This window comes from Oculina patagonica, chromosome 4 (genome assembly GCF_052425735.1).
Source record: "Oculina patagonica isolate OP01 chromosome 4, crgOcupat, whole genome shotgun sequence".
Taxonomy (NCBI): Eukaryota; Metazoa; Cnidaria; class Anthozoa; order Scleractinia; family Oculinidae; genus Oculina; species Oculina patagonica.
In genome coordinates this window covers 4,400,876-4,415,654 of record NC_135761.1, presented here as the reverse complement: position 1 = coordinate 4,415,654, position 14,779 = coordinate 4,400,876, and the positions used below count along the sequence as shown (strand labels likewise).

The 14,779-nt window shown below is 37.6% G+C and overlaps 3 protein-coding genes across 3 annotated transcripts in view; 1 reads left to right on the top strand and 2 right to left on the bottom strand.

Moving 5' to 3' along the window:
• LOC144651272 (cyclin-D1-binding protein 1 homolog) overlaps positions 1–3,273 on the bottom strand; it is a 130,426-nt gene extending 127,153 nt beyond the window's left edge. The window contains exons 1-5 of the mRNA XM_078511207.1: positions 3,151–3,273; positions 2,921–2,992; positions 2,215–2,294; positions 1,250–1,331; positions 132–228 (exon numbers count right to left, since the gene is read on the bottom strand). Of these exons, the coding sequence (XP_078367333.1) occupies positions 132–228; positions 1,250–1,331; positions 2,215–2,294; positions 2,921–2,992; positions 3,151–3,226 (407 nt within the window). The 5' untranslated portion in view covers positions 3,227–3,273. The remainder of the gene's footprint in view (positions 1–131; positions 229–1,249; positions 1,332–2,214; positions 2,295–2,920; positions 2,993–3,150) is intronic.
• Positions 3,274–3,391: 118 nt separating this feature from the next.
• LOC144651283 (protein AKTIP homolog) lies at positions 3,392–11,597 on the top strand. Its single transcript, XM_078511223.1, has 9 exons — positions 3,392–3,531; positions 3,921–4,174; positions 5,597–5,661; positions 6,541–6,641; positions 7,234–7,322; positions 7,661–7,759; positions 8,109–8,213; positions 9,034–9,094; positions 10,399–11,597. Exons 1-9 carry the CDS (start codon positions 3,499–3,501, stop codon positions 10,495–10,497), a joined length of 906 nt encoding a protein of 301 aa, XP_078367349.1. The 5' UTR covers positions 3,392–3,498; the 3' UTR covers positions 10,498–11,597.
• Positions 11,393–14,753, bottom strand: LOC144651316 (UPF0598 protein CG30010-like). Its single transcript, XM_078511260.1, has 3 exons — positions 14,478–14,753; positions 13,619–13,667; positions 11,393–12,920 (listed from the first exon to the last, which is right to left on the bottom strand). Exons 1-3 carry the CDS (start codon positions 14,616–14,618, stop codon positions 12,433–12,435), a joined length of 678 nt encoding a protein of 225 aa, XP_078367386.1. The 5' UTR covers positions 14,619–14,753; the 3' UTR covers positions 11,393–12,432.
• Between the last annotated feature and the right edge of the window lie 26 nt (positions 14,754–14,779).

Below are 14,779 nucleotides of genomic sequence, written 5' to 3'. Positions count from 1 at the left end.
AAGAGGCAAGGCATTTTTTTTAATTCCAGACCATTCATCACAGTCTTGAACCAATATTTTGCTAGCATGCCCAGCCCTCCTGTTCAGTCAATAACTATCAGTATATTTACATGGCAGAACACCTACTGTACCTTGAACACCCTTCCTTGATAAATGAAGTGGCAAGGACTTTGCAGTCTTCTACAACAGTGAGAACTGATTCTTGAAGTTTCTTATAAAGATTTTTACCTAAAAACAACAATCACCAAATACTCAAAATGTCATTAAACCACCAATCTAGCATAACTTCTCATCTGATCTTAATCCTCTTCATACATGTGCACACATAAGGTCGGTACCAGGGAATGCCAGTGTTGCCTGTCCTACACCAATTTTATCACTTGTCCCAACTCCAATCTTGCTCCAGAGCTAGTACACAAAAAAGGTAAAGCCTTGAGCCAAGTGGCCCATACTTGCCAGAGCTTATCCCGATTGCTGTAGCATGAAGCGGCTAGGAGTATTTCTACTCCCTCCTGGATGGGATGCTAGTCCATTGCAGGGTTACCTCCAGCAGTAAATTTGCCGGTACCCATTTATACACCGGGGTCGAGAGAGGCACGAAGAAAGTATAGTGTCTTGCCCAAGAACACAACACGTCAGTGACCCCGGCCAGGGGTCGAACTGGGACTGTTTGATTTGGAGTCCAGCACACTAACCATTAGCTAGCACAAAACGAACAGTAAAAACATCCCTGACAGCTAGACCTCTTAATCTTGTTGCTTTTCAAATGGAAACGGAAAACGGAAAATTTAAACAAAAAATTTGTTCGGAAATTGTGACTATGTTTTGAGGTAGTCCTTTCATTCTGGTTAACGTTGGTACTAGCATTCCAATATACCATTTGTTCATCTCTCCTATATCATCAAGGGGAAACAATAATATTATTTGGAAACTGAATTACAAATGTTAAGCGCTATTGCTTTCTGCCAGTTTGCTGCTTTTGGAAAACTTCTTACCATTATTTAGGCTCGATTTCTGCCATATTCTCGGGTCCGGTCTTTGTTCCTCCCCAAGAGTGCTTTCTGCTTTCTTTTTCCCGAAAAAGCGGCTGGAAATCGAGCCTAACCATTATTCAGCAGTCATAATTCCAACAGGTCTATAATTTCTGCCAAAAGAGTTAACACTTCTGGTGACATATGATGTTTCCTTCACCTGAGGTGTTTAATTTTACTAATGGTATACACTTCAGGCAATTAAAGATTCAACCTACCTTGTGACAATGGCAAAGAACGGAATATTGTCAACATAGCTATAACTGATGTCTCAAATCCTGTCAGCAGGCACTGTAGTTCCTACAAAAAGCAGAAGGATGAGTATGGTGTGTACTAACATACAAACAGTTCACTCCAGTGGGAGACATTCGAGGTTCGACCTGTAGAATTCCATGCTAAATATTTTTATTCAGGTTGTATTTCAGAGATCCCCGGAGCAGGAAGTGAATTGATCCTGCATAGAGGAGTGTCTGTGTATTCAGGTTTGAAGCTTAAGTAAAAGGTCCAGATTAATACTCTTTTGAGCTTAATTCTATGACTTTTCAATGTTTTCCATGACCTAGATTTGACCATTTTTCTGGGAAATTTTCAAAACTTATCTTGATTTCGGGTGTGTTTAATTTACCTTTTTCTTCACAAAAAATAACCTGCCCATGTGTCATGGACAAATCGTTAAGAGAAAATCCGCCAGGACTTCGAGTAGTTATTGGACAAAATTATGAACCAAAACTATTTACACCTGATTGCAAGCTTTTGTGTTACTGCTTCAAATATCTTATCGAAAGAAATCTTTTCTAACGACACCAAACATCGAAAACCAGTTTTGAAGTTCCACTGAATTCCCATGAATCGCTTAAAAGATGTGAGCTTTTGCCCATAGCTTGTGAACTTTGAATATCATTTTCTCAGACTCTGATAAGATCTTCATCATGGTGTTCTCTGCGCATCTTGTGAATGAGTGAAGCTATTGAGGCATAATTTTAGCTCCGTTATGGCGAAAGGCATCAAAATCGTCATGATACTGCCCCTTTAAATTCCATGACTTTCCAGGTTTTCCATGACCCATGAGAACCCTGTAGGTACAAAGAACCAGTGACCAATGAAATACAGGAATTTATTTATTCGCTGCCTGTGCCAAGTGTAAAACACCAGAATGCACCCAGAAAAGCAAGGTTTAACTTACATCAACAGATGGGGCAGGAGGCTTGGAGAAGGAGACTGTCAGTTTGGTTGCTTCTTTGGAAACTGCTCTGAAGGTCATTCCTGATGGAAATAGCATGACTTCTTCAATAACAAGCAAAAGCCAAGACCGGGGTCACCCTCCTATAGAAATCATGGGGGTGCTCATTGGAATTTAAATGAACTCTTAAAAGGTACCAAAATATTGTTCGTTGGGTGTGGCTAAAATTCATTTTTACCTATAAGAGGTTCCAGTTCTAAATTAACAATAGTAACCCAAAGGTATTGGAATAACAACAGTCATTTTAGAATTTAGCACCCTAAACAGTAACAATGGACAAATTTGACCCCCTTAAAGGTATGATGAGTACCACCACAATTTTTAAATAGGAGTGCCCCCCCCCCCCCCCCTCCCTGGGAACTAAAGGTACCTACCGTAGTTATTGGGTTATAAGGCGCACTCGGTTATAAGATGCACCCCAAACTTGGCAAACTTTGACCATGTTGGGAAAAAGTAATGCTCAAGACTTCTTTGAATCAAACCTCTGTTGGACAGAGTAAAGAGAGGACCGAGAACGAATGATGGTGGTGATGATGATGATGATGATAATGATGATGATGATGATGATGATGATGATTATGATGATGGAAATTGAACACCTTAAATGAATTTTATGAGATCAAAACATTATTTTTTATAAGTATAATACCTAATTTCATCCAAAAATCCTCCAAAGAAAAACTTAACTCCAAGTCCTCCATCACTTGCCCCAAACTTCCTTCTATATTTCATGCAAAAATGAACAAGTTAGTACTAAACGCTGACAGGCAGAAATCCTATCAGGTTCTGTCTTTGCACACTGTACAGCTCAGTTCAACGTGATTATGCTCTCTTCTAATTAATGATGGCGATGCGACTAGCACAAAAATTCAAGCAAACCTTTGATTTTCTCTGCGCATAGATCAAGAGTATCTATCAATGACTGCAGCACTTCTTCTGTCCCAGAAGCCGCCATCTTGGAATCTCTCGCGATTTTATTACGAATCGTTCCGAAGTTTTCCGACAACTACCGAAAATTTTACCACGTGACTTTGCTTCATAACATGGCTGCCGATCGCGTCGATAAATATTCATGATTTTACTTTGAAGGGTGATTGAGAAATTATCGAAGCGTCTCTTACAAGTAATAATAAGTCATGATTACAGTTGGAGATGTAGAGAAGTGATTGAATTGATAGAGATGAGCTGTTGGCAGTATTTGGGAGTGTTTCAAGGTTTCGTCGAACAATGTTAAACGTTACACATCATCTCAGGAAGAAGGTAAAAGATAACTTAGCTTAATCACGATCGAAGAAATATAGCTTAAGAGTTTTGAGATCTTGGGAAAGAGTTTTGTTTACTCTGTGAGCTTTTTACGCATGTCACTCTCGTAACAGAGATACTGTTACGGATCTGTAAAGTGAAACCTTAGATTGTTGCCCAAGTAATTTATACCATCTAAGATATCCTGCACAGCTATCAAGCAGGTCGTTGACTTCCGTTTATAACGATACAAAATGGTGGTTGAACCACAATGTTTTCAGATGTAGTGTTTACCGCTCAGATGCACGAATCCTGTTACCCCACAAGCAAGTTTAAGCTTAAATATTGACATAAAAGACATTCCTTCGTTGACGATGTCTTCTTTTCTATCCATGGATCGATCCCAGCTCTTTCTAGGAGATCTTGATGAAAACCAAACTGACAAATTAAGCTCGAAAACCAACGGAATGCAGCCGACTCAAGGTTTAGCCGATGAGAACTCGCCGAAAAACAAGAGAAAGTCACTGCCAGCAGTGCCTTCGCCCGAAGAGGAAAAGTCCATGAATCTTTCAGTTGCAAGGCAAAGATCGCCGGCTGCTAATCCTACACAAGTCAAAGCTTATGGGCCTTATTTTCTCGAATACACGTTAATGGCAGAATAGTAAGTGTTTACTGTCGCTTTAATCTCATTTTAATCGCGTGTTCAATGCGTACAAGGCGCCGCAAATAATTTGATTACAACACTTGTGAAATTGAAATCCCAAAGCCAATCTCAATTCAGTCACACCTTTCATGTATAATATATTTTATATAATATGTTCTATTATACAAAATCGTTTTCAGCTCATTGACACTTCAAAAATACTATGCTTCCCTTTTGTGTCGTCTTGGTGTTCATCATATGCACTATAGTTACATGTTTGTAAAAAAATTAAAATGAGGGGGTTAAAATTATTATAGCAGCAGGGTTCTTTTTTTTTTTCTTGGTAAGAACAATGCCTATTGAAAATTTTGCGAAGAGTCAGTGCTTTTTTTGCTGGCTTAATTGTCAAGCATAATGTTAAAAAAAAATTGGCGGGACATTCTTGCCCAGAGATAGGCCTCTTCAAGCATTGGTCAATTCTTTTTGGGTCATGCACATAAGAAATGCACAGTGATGCCACCAAAACAGAACTGAACTAGTCAAGGGATATTTTACATGATAGTGGTTTAAGATAATGGCTCGACGATCAAACTGGGAAAATTGAGGAATGCATTGTTCACAGAGTTTATAGGTATCACATGTTGTGTCAAATGGGTATTGCAACAATTTTTCAGTTCCCCCTATGAGACGCTTCGGCAGGAAATCATGGTAGTTGTATTTAGCAAAACATGCGCAACAGTGCAAGACTTGGCAACGCTGAATACATGTACCATGATTCCCTGCAGGCGTGTCTCATAGAGGAAATTGGCCATTTGTTAGTCTGAGAAGCCCGGGGGGGGGGGGGGTACTCGAAGTGTACATGACGGGGGCGTCCAACGTATTTTTTTGGGTTGAAAATTTATACGCTCGGTATTTTTTGGGTCAAGAGATCTGTCACGTATTTTTTAGGTCTTACGTGTATTTTTTTGGGTCTTATCTCCGAGCAAACTTTTCGTTTCAGGTTTTCGTTACGATCAGTGGATCAGAAAAATATTCATTCGAACATTTTCAGCGACGTGCATTAGAAAGTTCTGCTTAATTGAATAAATCAGTATTGAGGTATTTAAGTCTTGAATTTTTTTGGGTTGGAAATTTTGATGCCAGGTATTTTTTTGGGTCTAAAATTTTAGGCTTGTGTATTTTTTTGGGTTTGCAATATGAAGTTCCGTCGGACCCCCCCGACATGTATACTTCGAGTACCCCCCTGGGCTGAGAAGAAACCTGCCCATGACCAAACTGGGGGCAATAAACTAGCTAATGGACTAGCATTGATAACATTCAGGAAAAGAGCACTCCTGCTATGGGCATCAATCATGGGTACTCCCCTTACTTGATTAGGCACTATGACTTTGGGTTTGGTCACAGCTGTGGCTCCTTTTATTTATTTCCTTATCTCAACAGTAACCAGCTTAGAAGTCAAAGACTCCCAGGTGTTTATGTTCTACCAGCTGCCAAGTCTCCTTTAAGTAAGTAGCTGCTAAGAAAATAAAACATTAATCATTTACAGTCAAGACGGCTCAAGAAATGTGTTATAATCTCAGAAATTAGTAGACACTCAGTATGTTCTATTGGAAATCCCTGAATCTGATTGGTTCACCAACTGTTGCCTATTTTCAGATAGAAAACGATTATGCAGGCTGTGTTGAACCCTTCAAATCCCAATATCAAAATACAAATTCTCTTTACTTTTTTTCATACATTCTTTCAAAAGTATTAGTTGGAGAATTTGTTAAACAATCAAAGTACTTTCCCTTGAGTGATCATTTCTCAATTCTCAAATTTACCTGTTTTCTTGTGTATGTACTGATACTGTGAGGAGAAATTTGATGTTGGCACTCTTGGGGCTTAAAGGGTTAAGAGCGAAAAATTCTTAAGTTTTGGCTTAAAATGCATAACATTGTTCAGTAGGGTTTTGGACTGCAATTCTTTAGAGTGTCTAAAACATAACATATAAGATAACCCATCCTCATTTTCTGTGATATTCTTGGCTGCACCTCTTGATTATTCACTCATAGAAACTCGTGTTCATAATTAATATATAATTAACACAAGCCAGTGGTATTTTCGGTATTGGACTAGAAAAAGCTTTTAGTGGAGGCTAATGCGGGCAAACGTCATTAAAAAGAGCGACAATCACATGTCATTTGCATTTGAAAAGATTACCCGCATTAGCGGCCATTACCACCAGCCTTCATAGCAAGCAGTTCCAGTGCAACACCAGGAATATGAAAATGGTCTATTGGCAAACTCACAATCTGACAGCCTACACAGGCACTAACTAGTGATCTGTAGTGGTGACTGTGGCTGTAACTTTGTTCAATTTTTTTTTTCTATAAATTTTTCAGTCTGGTACGGAGTGATTTTTATCAGGATGGGTTCATACCAAGATGGTATTTTCAAGTTCATCATGAAAATTCCTGAAAATTTTCCAGATGGAGACTGTCCTGTAAGTATTCAAACACGAAGACTTTATACCGTAACAATAATAAGTTTTGTATTAATTTTAATTAATATTTTCAATTATTAAAATAATGAATATTTTAAAATCAGGAAAAAGATGACGTGGTAATATCAATGGTAATCTAATTAAAAACATTGGGCAAAATTTAAACACAAAAATTAATACCATAGTGTATATCAAGACAATAAAAATTTTAAATGTTTGGAACTGCAACTCTTAACCTTTGAAAATATCTTTTTGTCTTGTTTTTGTCTAGCACCCTTCCTCTGATTACTGTTTCAAGCTTGTAAATTGGCCAAAACCTCTTAAGAACAGTCACCAAAGTTTCCATTTGCAGGTTCCTTGTAGTTACATTGAGCCAGACCTTTGTTTATTTCCAGTGGTTCCTTAGTCAATGACGACTGATCCATAAAACGCTGGCAAAATCGCGATATCTAATACACTTTCTCTCTAATTTTTCTTGCAATCGCAAAAATTAATACTCGCAAAATGGGCTCTCAAATTTTTTGTTAAATTAAGTACATTGAAAATTCGTAAGAATAAGGTATTCCAACCAAATTTGTGATTTTTTTCACAGAGTGTTGTTTTTAAGCCGCCTGTATTTCATCCTGTTATAAATATGGAAACTGGAGAACTGGATGTCAAAAGAGCTTTTCCAAAGTGGAGGTAGGCTTGCAGTCATTGGTTTTGGTAATACAGTCAAACCCCTACTAAAGGGCCACCCCTATGAGGTGGCCATTTGGATGTGCTTCATTCAGTCTAACACTGCAATTTACCCCCAATTTATTGTACTTCCTATTCTTGAACTCCCGATTTCTCAAACCAATTTTTGTTTTGCCTAGAGGTTCGAGGAAGTCAGAATAATTTCCACTGTTACATAGCTGTTTTCAGTTGCCTTTTTCCCGAACATTATTAATATTTTTTTTAGATATCCAGCGGAAAACTGCTTGTGAGGCCATTCTGTTTTAACTGTTTTTATTAATTTGTTTTTTTGTTCTTCCCAGGAGAAACATAAATCGCTTGTGTCAAGTGTTACTATATGCTAGGAGAATATTTTACAAAATTGATATGAAAAATCCACTCAACCCTGAAGCTGCTCATTTGTAAGTATTTTTTGTAGCCCTAAAGATGGTTTACAACTAATTGAGCCTGTAAGATTCAATTGAGAAAGATTCAGCAGGATGACAGGCGGCGGAAACTAAAAATTCATAAGAAAAAAAAAAAAAAAAAATTTTAATTTTAAATTTTTTTTTTTTTTTTTTTTTTTTATTTTTTTTTTTCTTTTCTTTATTTCTTAGTTATAAATGAGCCATTAGTTTTTGCCTACAGCTGACACATCTGTCATGTTTGTAGTAATCTACCTATAGATCTATACAGATTTTGTATCATTTATCACTTGTCCCCAAAATCTATGTAATTTATTTATTCGCATTGCTGTTTTCCTTCCCACAGGTATGAAAATGATAGAGATACATTTAAACAGAAAGTAAACATGTCGCTAAGAACCTGTCTAAATGAGTTGCATTTACCTCTAGCAGATGACCCTCATGCAATAAGGTGAGACTACAAAAGACAACTACTATATATGTACCCTTCTAGGGAGGCGCGGTGGCCTAATGGTTAGCGCGCTCGCCTCCAAGTCGAACGGCCCGGGTTCGAGGCCTGGCCGGGGCGCTGCGTTGTGTTCTTGGGCAAGACACTATACTCTCACAGTGCCTCTCTCCACCCAGGTGTATAAATGGGTACCGGCGAATTTAATGTCTGGGGGTAACCCTGCGATGGACTAGCATCCCATCCAGGGGGGAGAAGCAATACTCCTAGTCGCTTAATGCTTCGGAAACCGGGATAAGCTCCGGCCTGTATGGGCCACTAGGCTCAAAGCGGACTTTACCTTTTATGTACCCTTCTCTGATGGCTAAGTGTCTCCCCAGGGGGGTACTCGGGATTTCAAGTGACGGGGATGATGGCCCATGGATTTTTTTGAGTCTTAATTTTTGCCCTCATTCGATAATCCTCGTCACTTGAAATTCCCAGTACCCCCATGAAAGGACTAGTGTTAAGTATTCACACTTCCATGAACTTAATAAATATTGTAATTTACAGTTTCTCGATTGTTGAAGACTCTTTGATGAGTTTAATCAATCATAAAAAGACCAGCCAGCCAGTCAGTCTGTCTGTCTGTCTGTCTGTCTCTCAGTCAGTCAGTCAGTCAGTCAGTCAAGTCCATCAGTCAGTCTGTCAGTTACCGTAGTCTGTCTGTCTGTCTGTCTGTCTGTCAGTCAGTCAGTCTGTCTGTCTGTCTGTCTGTCTCTCAGTCAGTCAGTCAGTCAGTGGCTACAATAAAGATAACATTTTCTGTTTTCATATTCACAAACAGGTTTGTTGAACTAAGTCCTGATCAACATGATGAAATAAAAACTCAAATTATTGACATTCAGGTAGAGTAATAATTTCTTCCTATTTTAGGTTTTTGTTTGAATTCCAGGCCGCATAGATTGTACTTTTTAGTTAATTTCTTAATAAATTATTATACTCATCTGAGTGTTACATGTATATGTAGCTGACCTAAACCGCCTTCTATGTTAAGCAGGCTAAGCTTGAAATTTTACTAATAAGTTTCCTCTGGACAAGAAGAAAATGAAGTTTACTTTAAGCTATAAAATAATTATGTTGTAAAGTAAAACGAAGTCAGGCTTTATTATTTTTTTAAAATTTTTTTTTCCAGTTTTCTTTTTAACATATGCAGGCTTATATTAGAGATACATTTATTGAGATTTCAGTGATATGCAAACTCTGAAATTCAAAAGCCAACTAATGGTTGCATTTTTAAAAAGTATAAACAAATAATTAGTAAACAGCTTATTATATTACAGCCTATTACTACAGCAATTCTCAAATTTTGCTCGTCGGTATCCTTGCCAATGGCCGATTCCCTCTATAGCGTGCACCTGCAGGGAATCACGGTAGTTGTATTCATCAAACCATACGCGCGACTGACCAACGTGCATCATTGCTGAGTCTCGCACATGGTTTGATGGATATGTTGTGGTTTAAATTTATCTTTGGTTTAAAATTTTTTAAACCAGTTTGATTTTTATTTCTCATTGTCTCATGTTCATTATCATGAAACAAAAGGAAATAAAAATCAAACCGGTTTGAAAAAATTTAAACCAAAGATAAATTTAAACCACAACAGATACAACTACCGTGATTCCCTGCAGGCGCGTGCAATAGAGGGAATCAGCCATTGTGAAAATGATAAGTGCCTTGCCTAGCAGGTAAACTAACTTGTCCCAGATCACCAGACAGGACTTCTGTTCAAGCCCTGGTGCTACCTTGTTTAACAGCTAGAAACAAAGCTTTTTTCAGAAAATCACAAGTCAAAGAACTTTTAATTCTCTGAATTAGAACTAAAGTTTTAAGTAGTAGATAAAATATGAGCGGGAGATCTGTAAAAGGCCATACAGATTGGACGCGAATATTTTATTCTACTTGTGAAATGAAAACAATAAATGGAAATATGTAAAGTATTGTTATGCGAATCAGTACAGATCTGTATCAAAAGTTGATGAATACTAATTAGCTGAGCAGGAGTCTGTATCAAAAGTTAATTCTATTGTTTGATTTGTATTGGGGTTTACAGTTGTGTACATGTGATCTGAATATGGTACTGGGATTTGCACCCGCATGAATATTTAATGAATTTTACAATAATTATTATAATTCTGCTTGGTCTTCACAGAGTAAACCTGATAGCCTTCCTACAGCTAATGCACACAAGTCTGGTTTATCATGGATGAAGAAAGGTTCAAATCAAATTTTCAGCAAGCAGGAAAGCTAGCATGGTGATACCATGAAATTGTAAATACAATGACTAACCAACCTAGTTATACAACAGTAGCGGATCTAGGAGAGGGGCTCCGGCCCCCACATACTTTCAGGCTAAACCAAGGCATGTAAAGCTGAAAAAAGTTATTTTCGAGAGTTGGCCCTCCTCTTATTCTTGGAGTCTGGATGATTGCCCCCCGCCCCCCTCCCACACACTTACCTGGTCTGGAGCCACCACTGTACAAGAACTCAACATGTGTTATAGGAAAGGAACTCTTATTATTTCACAGTGATTTTTATTCAATCTACAAACTCTGAAGTTCAAAATTCAACTAACAATCATATTTTATACTAAAATAAACCACTTTTACTGAACATTTTGGTGAATGGTCCTTCAAAAAATGCATTGAAAAATTTTAGCCAAATTTCAGGTTCTAGTCGTCTTGAATTTTTCTTTGACACCTTCTTGGAGTCTCGATTTCTTTTGCAAAGCTAAAAAGGTCTAGGGCTCGCAGAAATATATCAGTCTCGCTGTCTCACAAAGTTGCGCATTTACCATTCAACACCCCTTGAATAGATTGGTCTCTGGGTTATGCCAATAGAAACCTCAAGCTTGCCTTGTAATTTACAGTTATCCCTCACGTTTCATGTCCTACAATTTTTCTGTATGAGATGACTGATGTGTATCACAGATTTCTAGATTCACAGCATTGCTGCCCTTAGTTTTCCTGCTGCAATAATAACTAACTTGCAAACTGATGACAAGATTCATCCCCCAGTGTTTCATCCCTTCAAGTCTTTGTCTGCATGCATGTACAAATTAATAAAATAATATTGTAAATGATAGTATCCCATTTTCAAGACCTTGTTTTGTTGTAAATCAACATTCTTTACAAAACATGGAGAAATTATTTCTTATTTTATTTTATTTTAAATTTCAATCTTTTTAACTAAAATAATAAATCACTTGTACAACACAACTTCTAGGAATACCCATAATTGTCACTTAATTAGCACAATGTACATGAAGTTAAAAATTAATTGCTATAGTGTTAACTGTAAGTATTGTTAATACAATGTTGAACTTAACAGTAAAAATTCACTGCAACTTGATTGAAGTCGTAATTTTTTCCAATAATAATTATTTCCAAGATGTATCCTTGAAACCTCAGGAAACCGTGAACAGAAAGAGTTTTAAAAATTCCAAAGAAGCCAGTCTGCAGAGTATGGCAAGTGCATGCACAAGGCTTTTTTCTTAATGTTCACTGTACGTACACACCACAATTGCAGCATTGCACAGCTGACTGCAGCATGACCATACACCATGAGTTCCTAACTTCCAGTCATTTTGCACACTGTGCACACAGCTAAAAATTAGCTCTGCACATGCAAGCTCTCGTCAAGTTCTGCCATACTCTGCAGATTGGCAAAGAAGACAGCTTGCCCCTGATCCCTGACACACAAGCCAAGCAATACACTGTCAGTATGTCTCATACAGCATCTTGCAATATTTTAATTATTTTTATGATCGAATGCTCGTCTGAAGTGTCAGCTCTCACAAACAAAATTTTTGAATGAAGTTAAATGCCCAACACGTTCAGATTACTGCATTTGTTGGTGGTTATTGACTATTCTTTGATAATTGAGGGGAAAATAAAAAAAATATTAGTGAATTACAGATAAGTGTATAGTAAATAGACGTGAAGCTGTTACAACCCACAGATTATAGCCACAAGTTGTAACCCCCAACAAATAATATTAAGTTTCAAAACATCACTTGACATAATTAAAAACAATTATTATTGTTCATAGCTCGAAAAAAACATTTGAACTCCAGCAACTCTCGAAGTTACTTTCACAGGGCAGGTACATGTTTGCCAAAGTTTACTTGTTTTTGTATGAGTGGATGGGACTTCATTTGAGCCCTGATTACTTTGACATATTTATATCACTGAGATGTTCTTTTGATCAGTTCTTCTGCTTCAGATGACCTAAGACACTTCCACATTGAATTGTCTAGCTCATAACACACTCCTTTCCAGTTGAAATGTGTGGGCGGATCATTCTCCTGGTTTCCTTTTCTGTATTCAAAGTGTGGACTCAGTTCAATAGCAAGGCTTGATTTAATCAGTGCAGCACCACCCACTTTCTCTGGGCCAGGATGATAAATTCGTCCACTCTCGGGCAACATGCAGACCTTTTCTGGTTGAAATGGAAACGTCATAGTTTCTCCAATTCCACTGAACGTCAACAGTCCTGGTGACTTACTGGTGTCATCAGAATCTTCAACAATAGTGGCAAAAACAACAGGTAAATCATCGCAGCGAATGTAGTTCATTTCCCGACCACATGGGGAAATAAATGGAAAGTATTCCTGGTACTTTGAGGTATTATTTTGTTTCAGTCTTTTGAAAAAGAACTTGAGAAATTGTTTGTCTGAAAAAAAAAAAATTGACAATGGGAGGTGAAGTTAAACACAAATGGGTATCTGACAGGGCCATGCAGTGAGAAAACAAACTAGAAATCATAAAATCTTCACATCTATCTTGCCATGAATTACCGCCTTAGCAACTTAGCAACCCATAACTTACACCAGTCTAACCTTGTATCTTTTAAAACTACTTATTTACTGTCTGGTAAAGCAAGGGTGATCTAATTCAGAGGTCATGAGTTTGAAACCCATAAAGGTCAAAAAATTTCTCTTTGCTTCGTGTGGTCCCTGTGTTCCTTTCTGGGGCTACAACTGATCAGAACGAAATCTGGGTTATTTTCCTGCACTTAAAATTAGTCTTAGTTTACTGTCCAGCTTCTAGTTCCAAGGCTGCATGTTGCAACATTGCATTTGCAATTGTAGCCGTTGTTATACTAGTCCTCTGCTGAAATATATACAGTCAACTTCCACCTTGCAGACACCTCGCTATTACGGACACCTTGTTATTACGGACAGGAGTTGAAGTCCCAGCGAATAAGAATTATGGAAAATAACTCCCGCTACTACAGACTTTCTCTATTGCGGACACCAAATTATGGTCCTGAAGGTGTCTGTTATAGTGAGAGTTGACTGTATTATAAGAAATCATTTTAACTTAATCTGGAACTTTTTGCAAAAAAAAGGCTGGGACTGAGAGACTTACCTTTAAAACATGTAATAAAGTTTTTCACTTTGGTGTCATCAAGGAACAACTAAAAAGAGGAACAAAAATAGTCAAAGCAAATCCTTGATTCCCCAAAAAGGATACTGTACCATTTTTTGTATGTAAAGCTTTCAGGAGGTAAGGTGAAATTTTAGGATCTCTAGGACTTACCATCTAAAAGATTAATCATAATTAATTTATTTTTCTAAATTCGGACCGTACCTTGAAGTTACATATCAAATAAATTTAATCACCTCTATATGCATAATTACTGGACTGACAAAAGGCAGCCTTGTTGCACTAGAAAGTCTGCAAGGAATTGCTGAGATATGAAGTTGTAGCTCGTGTCGGTTATCAAAACAATCCCAGACATGCATGCTAGGGCAAAAGCCCAAGGGGGTGAGGGGTAGGGGGGTTATAAATGGGCTATAAATACTATGGTGAATGGTATGGTTTTCTAGCAGTTAAGTCAGAGTTAAAAAACTCCGGTTTAGTCTGAGATTAGGTATAGAAATCAGAGAGTTTTGGTCTAGAATACGGTATCATTTGCCGGGAAACTAATCAGTGGTATGATGAAAAAAAAAACTTGATCAAGATTCAAGCACCACGCCCCTTATCCTCACGAGGAAATAAAGACTATCTGGACTCCCATTCTTCACAAGTCAATTACGTTACAAAGTAAACTGATTTTCTAACAAGAGATCTAACCGAAAGGTGAATTGAAATGAACAATTTAAGCTTAATTTATCGTCACGCAACTTTGGTTTAGTGGGCGATAATAAGTTTAAAAGATTACTTGACTGCGTGTAATTCATCGAAAAAGAAACATAATTAGTGCAGTATCAACTTAATGCAATACCTGTCCTTGATGATCAATGTAATAAAAGTACTCTCGTACTTTAGGAGACGGCGATTGACCCTGAACGTAAGACACGACATGACGTGACAGAACTATCCGTGTTCTCTCCACGTTACATGTACGTCTTAACAAAGCTAACATGTGGCTGAAGGTTCTTTACCAAGTAAATTCCTAGTTGCAGAGAAAATCATATGCTTTTAAAACAGAATAAGGAGATTATTACGTAATTACATGTAATTTTCTTCTCGTTTTGTTTTGATTCTTTTTCGACCTCAAGGCGACCGCAAAGCAATGTGGGTTCC

Bases quoted from the DNA above. Each gene is read 5' to 3' on its own strand.
- LOC144651283 (XM_078511223.1), top strand. From the start codon at position 3,499: ATGTTAAACGTTACACATCATCTCAGGAAGAAG. The intron at 3,532-3,920 runs GTAAAAGATAAC...GATCGATCCCAG, and splicing joins CACATCATCTCAGGAAGAAG to CTCTTTCTAGGAGATCTTGA. The intron at 7,760-8,108 runs GTAAGTATTTTT...TCCTTCCCACAG, and splicing joins AACCCTGAAGCTGCTCATTT to GTATGAAAATGATAGAGATA.
- LOC144651316 (XM_078511260.1), bottom strand. From the start codon at position 14,618: ATGTTAGCTTTGTTAAGACGTACATGTAACGTGGAGAGAACACGGATA. The intron at 13,668-14,477 runs GTATTGCATTAA...TCCTCTTTTTAG, and splicing joins ACATTGATCATCAAGGACAG to TTGTTCCTTGATGACACCAA. The intron at 12,921-13,618 runs GTAAGTCTCTCA...TTTTTTTTTCAG, and splicing joins CTTTATTACATGTTTTAAAG to ACAAACAATTTCTCAAGTTC.